The 7,905-nt window shown below is 43.3% G+C and overlaps 1 protein-coding gene across 2 annotated transcripts in view; it reads left to right on the forward strand.

The window, feature by feature from the left end:
- Positions 1 to 45: 45 nt before the first annotated feature.
- Positions 46 to 7,905, forward strand: part of CRTC1 (CREB regulated transcription coactivator 1) — a 134,543-nt gene continuing 126,683 nt past the window's right edge. For both annotated transcript variants that reach the window (XM_018567814.1, XM_018567815.1), the window contains exon 1: positions 46 to 260. In XM_018567814.1, coding sequence (XP_018423316.1) covers positions 135 to 260 — 126 coding nt within the window. In that variant the 5' untranslated portion in view covers positions 46 to 134. The remainder of the gene's footprint in view (positions 261 to 7,905) is intronic.

Below are 7,905 nucleotides of genomic sequence, written 5' to 3' on the forward strand. Positions count from 1 at the left end.
ACGTCGCGTGGGTGGTGCAAGCGGTGGCGCGCCCGCCGCGACGTGCAGTTCCCAGTCTCTCCCTCTGCTTTCGCTGCGACGTCACGTCCAGGGCGGGAGCGCGCGCATCCTGAGGAGGAGGAGGAGGAGGGAAGATGGCGACCTCAAACAATCCGCGGAAATTCAGTGAGAAAATCGCATTGCACAATCAAAAACAGGCAGAGGAGACAGCAGCGTTCGAGGAGGTGATGAAGGACCTTAGCATCACCCGGGCAGCACGGGTAAGCAGTAGGGCAGACGGTGGAAAACAAGGCACTGGGGATGTGACTGCAGCGGTGGGAGAAATACACGGTCAGCTCGTCACAAGACACCCCCGGGCAGAGTTGGGGGCGGCCACCTGTACCGGGAGAGGGGGGTATAGGAGTCAGGGCTGTGGGAGTAGGCGACCTTTAGATGTAGGCCTGCCATGGGATGTCACATCATCCCAGCATCTTTGAGATGCCCCCCCCCCTTTCCTTTCCTTTCCTTTCATTTCATTTCCCCAACCTGGCTGCCCAGATCAGGGACATCAGATGCTCTCCTCAGCACTATGACTGCGGCGAAGCTCCCACGATCTCTGCTTAGATCCTCCACAGCTACAGTAATGCACATTGTGCACCCACAGGCCTGCCAGGTGCAAGTCGTCCCTATGTTTTGTTTTAATAGAGTGACACTAATGACACTGACATCCTGAAGAACTTATTAGCTGGGATTGCATCTGCTCTGCTTGGATGGGATCTGACATTTGTTGCTGTGAACTCTGCTATAGGAGAGTTTTGCTGCTTGGCCATTCAGCCACAACAGAGTAGAACTCGGTGGATTTGTTTGTGTCAGAGTTCTTGTGTAAACAATGCTGATGTTTTCAATGTTTCATACTGAAAGGAAAAAGAAAATACAAACATTTCAGGTCTTTTAATAAGTGACAGTCTGCATGGTTTCTTAGATTGAGGGGATACTGTGTATGTTTGTGCTGGAGAGCTTCCTTTACAGTTTGTGCTCGTGGAGGGATTAAAGTATTAATGTTAAAATCTATTTATTAAAGTTTTGGATTTAGAAGGCAGTGATGATTTTGCATTTAAAGTCGTACTAAAGCCTCAGTTTGTCTTCAGAAACATTCCGCTTGCCCTATTAATCACTTGCCAATTAATGATTCTTCTTCGAATGCCCCAAAACACTCACATTTACTTCATGTGAATGGTGCAGCTTCCAGGAACTTCCTGTTGGGAAGCACGCACTGTGATTCCCTCCTCAGGACTACATTTCCCATCATACCTTTTCACCGTCACCTCATTGCTATTCCTCTAGGCTGCCTGTGCATGTACATACCGGGCGCTTGCAAATAAGGGTGACTCTGACGGCACTCCATAGGAGCAAGGAGTCACCCTTACAATGGAAATCAAGGCCATAAATGGGGGATGCTGGTGAAATGAGGAGATGGAAATGAAGAAGCTTCATGAAAAGCAGCACACAATGTAAATCCTGTGCTCAGCATCTCAATTATCAGAACGTAAAATAGGGTTTACTATCACTTTTAAATACTTTAAACATTTCAATAGGTTTGAGTGTAAGCCTTTTCCACACAAAGTGATCCTATCCTGCAAAATGCCCTAAACATGCCCACTATTCCGACGTGTACACTTAAACTGTATCTGTGCTGGACAAATCCCAGGAGGCAGGTAGATAAGGCTGCCTTAATTTTACAGCTGGCGCCCAACTTTTAGGGCCCATTCACACCATGTCTACACCAGACCAGAACATTTTTTTTTGTCTGGTCCAAAAACACTTCTCAATTTATGCCTATGGTAAAAAGTGAGGCTAGTTCACATAACTGGCTTCAGTACCAGAACGTTTACAAAAATACTCCATGCACTATTTTTTGGGCACACCCCAAAACGCATGTAAACATGCAAATGCGCCAACACGCACTAGAAATTCAATTGAGACACACACACAAAAAAAGCACCGGAACACACAAACAATGCACATATCCACATTTCCAGGAACAGATCCAAATCTGGTGTGGAGATGGGGTGAACAAGCCCTTAAGGTTTTCTCTTGCTGCTTTCAATGTGGAGCTGACGCCTAAAAAAAAAATATCTAAATGCAATCACACTGTGGGCATGGAGCTGGCCGATTCGTGCTCCAGAGGCCAAACGCACTCTTTGTGGTGTGAACTGGCCCTCACACGGACAATGACATAAATGCCTTTTAGTCTAAATGCATGTAATGATTCAACCTTGTATAATTCCCACTCTCGGTTTACTTGCGTAAGTGTTTTCAGTTTGGTCAAAAATGGGTTCTGTGCTTTCAGAGGAAGGTTAGATACTCCGAACTTGAAGTAGGAAGCAATAAGTGTGTTTATACTTCCCAGATAATTTCTCCTGCATTTAAATAAACTAAATGCATGAGGTTAGTTTGAATGCAACCTAATAATCCCTTCCCATTTGGTGCTGACCACCTCAGACTTATCGCTGTATGGTCCAGCATTGGTCATCTTCTGGGATGATCCACTCCCAGCATCGTTCAGCTCCCTTCCAAGCCATTATGGACACACCCCTTGGGGGTATGTTATGCCAACCCGGACTCACAATATTGCTGTACAGGACGGCACTTATTATGAGAAGAGAGATGTCAAGTTATTCTAGCTATTAAACTGCTTCATTTAATGTCAGTATACTTTTGTAGATTTAAACAGTATCTGCAGGGGTCACCAGGCTTAAGAGGTTTTTACTTTGACAGCTTTAAACTTTCCCAGATCAATGTATCAGGATGATCGTTCATGTGAATTTGTATTTGCCAAACCTGCTTACTTTTACTAACAGAGTAGGCTGTGCCTGTAATCCAGTATGTTCACAGGAGGGATAATTACTGTTTCTGTAATGCAGTTTAGCTAGGGGCCATTTCAATTCACCAGCAACTGGCAAATCACCAGCAACAGGATCTCTAAAGAGGCTATTCTTCTGCTCATATGGCACTGCTTTTTTTGCTGGTCAGAACTGTCAACTCTCACTTACCAGTGAGGGAGCAGCCAGAATGAGCAATTAGTCTTCTCTTTGCGATGCTATCACTGACCAGTTGTCACACTAGCAATCCTGTCGCCAGCGCCGTGGGTTTTATTGTGTGAATATCTGAAAAAATAGGGCTGCAACTAACTATTATTTTCATAATCAATTAGTTGGGCGATTTATTTTTTTCGATTAAAGGAGAACTATGAGGTGAGTGCTTTTCACTCATCCTCATAGTTCGAGCCGACCTATGACAATGAGACTGTCACAGGTCGGCTCAGTAGATCGGGAAGTGAGCGAACACATACCGGCGTTTGCTCACCTCTCGATCCTGTCACGGCTCTCTGCCGTGACAGGGGAGGGACTGGATTTCCCGCACCGATCCTCCAGCGCTGACTGGCGGAACGGAGGGTGCAGTACAGCTGGCTCTGCCTCTAGATAGGCAGAGCCAGCTGTCACTCACGCAGCTGGGCGAATCCAGACATAATTGTCGGGATCCGCTTCAGCTGCGGCATCTCAGTATACCGCAAGCTACAGCTCGCGGTATAGTGCGGCGTCTCAGTATTTTAATTAGTGTCATGGATTTTAAATAATATGAATTGTAAAACTCCAACCCAATATAATAAAATAACCAAACTTGTATTTAAAATAAATAAAAGCCCGGTCATCAGTTAAGAGTTAGCCATGAATATTGGCTGGAAAATTCTTGCTCTCACTCTGGTGCACGCAACGATATCTGGCATGTGTAGCGCAGTCAGCGTTTTCATGCACCCTACTTGTGTTCCATTAGTATGCGTGCATTTGCGGGGTCGGGGACTTTTAAACTTTTCTGGGTGTATTTTTAATTTTATTTAACTTTTTAATGCTTTACTATTTTTGCAATTTAAAATATCCAATAGCATGCTTGATATTGTTTCCAGCCACTGATGGTAGACTTGACGCCGGTGTTCTATCAATCCCTTGGACTCGAGTCCGAGGAATTGATAGAACACCGGTAGAAGAGAACTGGCACCAGCAGCTGGAACCGGCGGAGGAACGGGGTCGGTCAGCAGAGGCACGGGGCAGCAGCAGAAGTATGGCGGCAGCAGGGGAATGCAGAGTCACCACAGTCTCTCCTCCCCCTCTGGTGCTGGCTGCAGTGGTTTGTGTCCCCTCTGCCGATACAAGCAGCGATTTGAAAGGTACACTGACCGCTGTAGCTGGCACCAGCGGGGAGGAGAACGGAGGAGCAGAGCGGCGGCGGTGGGTGTCAACTAATCGCAGCTCAACTAATCGATATTATTGATTATAGTCTATCTTATCGATTAGTTGTTTCAGTCCTAGAAAACATCACTTCTTAGTAAGCCTGAATGCAACTTATTTTCATACAGCATGATAAATACTGATGGGTTTCTAAGGGAACAAGTATTTTATCAGTTGACCGTCTAATAAGTCAGGCTGTGGGTATTATATACTAGTGTTTTATTTCCTGAAATTTACATTTGTTTGTACCCCTTCCATGATGTAACAAAAACTATATTTAAAAATACATTGCAACTGACAACATTAACTTGCATCTATCATTGTTTAATCCATATTTAATCAAAATCTTTGCTTTTAATAAAAACAAATGGAAATGCCATAGGCAACAATCATTGGACATGTAACCTAATATTTTGTTCCCCAACCTTTGGAGGCAAACAAGTGATTTCATTGACTCTCAATGAGAATTCTGCACCTGCCAACAGGTAGTATGGCCCACTCTTCTTGAGCCGCTTGTTCCAGCTTTTTCATGTTTGAAAGGTGCCTTCTCCAGTCTTTAGGTTTCAACTCTTTACATCGATGTTTGATAGGATTCAAATGAAGACCTCTTCTGAATAGTTTAGTGTGCTTTAGCTGTGTCTTTTGGGTTGTTTCCATGATAGTCTTGAGATTTCATTGTGCTCATAGCAGCAAAGCACATCCAAAAAATAACTCAGTCTCCTCCATGTTTCACAATAGGTACTGTTTTCTTTTCTTTAAAAGATTTTTTTTTTGTCTGATCAGAGCTGATGTGACTTAGCTAAAAGCTCCAGTTTTGTCTCATTTGTCCAAAGGACATTCTCCCAGAAGCATTGTGGATTGTCATTCTGCAATTCCAGTTTGGCTTTTTCCTTTTTTTCTTTCAGCAGTAGAGTGCTCCTTAGTCTTCATCATTTGAGCCCAATGTCACTTAAGTGATGGATGATGCGATCACACATTGATGTTAATTAATATTGTACTTTAGCTTTTATCTTTTTGGAAGTCTTTGTTTACCAGTCTTCTGTTCAGTTCATGGTCGGTTTTCCTATTGACCTTAACCACTTGGGGACCGGGGTGTTAAATCACCTTCCTGCCCAGGCCATTTTTCATTATTCAGTGCTTTGACATTTATTCAGTCATGCAACGCTGTACTGAAATTAATTTTATGTTTTTTTTTGGGATAGTTATAGCTTTCTTTTGGTGGTATTTGATCACCACTGGGGTTTTTATTTTTTTAATATATATATTGTACCAAATTTTCTTTAATAAAACATATCCCTATATTATGTTAAACACTATTACCTAATTTTTGGTAAAATATAAAAGATGGAGTCAAGTTTAGTAAATAGACACCAAACATGTCAAGCCTTAAACTGTGTGCACCCGTGAATTTGCAAAAAACTACAATACCCAAAAGTGCTCATAGGCGAGGCCTTAAAAGCTTTTTACAATTTACAGGGTTATTCACAAAAGGGTGAAGAGTTTGGAGAAGGCAGTAGAAGTGAACAATCTAGGACAGCATAGCTGATTTGGAAACATTCTCCAATTCACTTTCCAGTTCTGCTATGTTGTCCCAGATTCTCCAAACTCTTCACCCTTTTGTGAATACCCCTGTTAGTGTTGACAGTGGTAGAATTATTGCTTGCACTCCGACATTCGCGGTGATAAATAACAACATTTGGTGTTCAATAGCAGTTGGAGCAGGGGGTGTGGAAATTTTGGAAAAAACTACTTGTCCAAGGACTAAAGCGGGGGTCGAATCTACTTGTCCTTCATGGCAATCTACTTGTCCTGATACAAAAAAAATAATTTTAACCAAAACCGTATTTAGCAGTGCTAAGAAGCACTTCTCATTGGTCAGTGCCGTCAGGTGACTGCGTTGACCGAGTGCTTGCAATTTGCGAGCGAAATTCAGAATACATGGAACAGGTACAGATAGTACACCCGTACTGGTGGACGGGAAGGACCGTTTCCTGAAAGGGAAGTATAGTGGGAGGGAGATTTGTGTGGGTAATTCCATTTTCCCAAATTACTTGGGAAAGTGAATATACCCTTTAGGGTTGGTGCAGACTTGGGGATTCCCAGGACGTGCCATCGTGTGCGGTGGCATACAGAGGTTACATCCACATGTATGGGGTTACATCTGCATGGCAATCACTGAAAAAAAGGTAGATGTACCTGTTTTCACGACATGCACGGCGCAGTGTTTTCAACCGTGATCATGTGGATCACCCCGGGCAGTATTGCAGCAGGAAAACGTGCAATCTGTCTGGCATGACATGATATTAGTATATGTTTTCCTATATGTCCTCCTGTGACCCTAAAGAGAACTATGGCAAAAAAAGGTTGGGCCATAATTCTCTTAAGTAGAAAAAAAAAAGTTTACAAAATAAAATCTAGAAGCCCCCTTACATACACAATGAGCAGAAACACTTACGTTAGGTATCCATGTAAAACCAATTGCACCACACATATTGGGTATTGCCACACATGCTGGTGTGAGAGTTGTAATTCTAAGGCTGTCATTCGCTGATGACTCAAAATTTATGAGCTATAAAGACTTTCAAGGCATTACTTATGGACAGTTTCAGGTACTGTAGTTTTGCCATTTCACAGGTGACTGCAATTTTGATGCTTGACATATTTGGTATCTATTACTTGAAGCAACCTTTTTTTCCCAAAAAAACCCCTGGGTATTGTGTTTGTGGGTACTAAAAGTAATTTGAGTGCATTTTTTTTACTGAAAATATTGATTTGATAGGGAGTAGCACAATTTATTGTTTGATCTCAAAAATTGCAACAGCCAACATTTTAGTCTACAAGCTCTCTGCTTCCAGAGAGTACATGTTTTGGGGATCCTAGGGCCTAAAATGTGCATTTTTACACGTGTTCAAAAATGGGACTAAAAAAATGCTTTGGCAGCAAAATGATTAAATGCCTACTTGCAGTGTTTGCTTTATGTAAATTATTTTTTTAATTCACTTGCCATATGCCTTTGAACTTCCTCACAAAATTTACTACTTCAGGAGAGTCAATTCCTTAGCATGTCATAGCCCTCTCCTCTTGTCTCGCTACTGATGCTTCTTCCTGCAGTGGTCCTGTGTTCTTGTTTTCATCATTTCACGTTCAGGCCAGTGTTAACCTGAGGGTTCCTGTTTTTGTCAGGAACAGGGCCATGGAGTCTTTATTAAAAAATCCCCTTTTTGACAATGGGAAAATTGTTTTCTTCCCATAACTTGGAAGATTGTCACAACGGACAGCAGTCTTGTGGGATTGGGCTGTCTCTTGGATCATCTGTCTGTGTGGGTTTGTTGGTCTCTGGAGGATTCCAGGCTTTGGATTTATGTCCTGGACTTTAGTATGATTTGTTTAACCCCTACGTGACTGACGACGTACAGTGTACGTCGCCAGCATCGGGGCTGTTTAAACAGACTCACGGTGACTTTTGCCGCCGGGACTCTGTTTAAACTTGTAGAGCCGACTGTCGGCTTTACAACAGAAGCGATCCTGGCGACTTACCTGTTGCCAGATCGCTTCTGCGTCCTGAAGAAGGGGCCACCCCCCCCCGCCGGACACCCCCGCCGTGCTTCCCGGGCTCCGTTGCCCCTCCTACGGGCCCGGG

This window comes from Nanorana parkeri, unplaced genomic scaffold (assembly GCF_000935625.1).
Source record: "Nanorana parkeri isolate BGI_ZX_2015 unplaced genomic scaffold, ASM93562v1 scaffold1097, whole genome shotgun sequence".
Lineage (NCBI taxonomy): Eukaryota > Metazoa > Chordata > Amphibia > Anura > Dicroglossidae > Nanorana > Nanorana parkeri.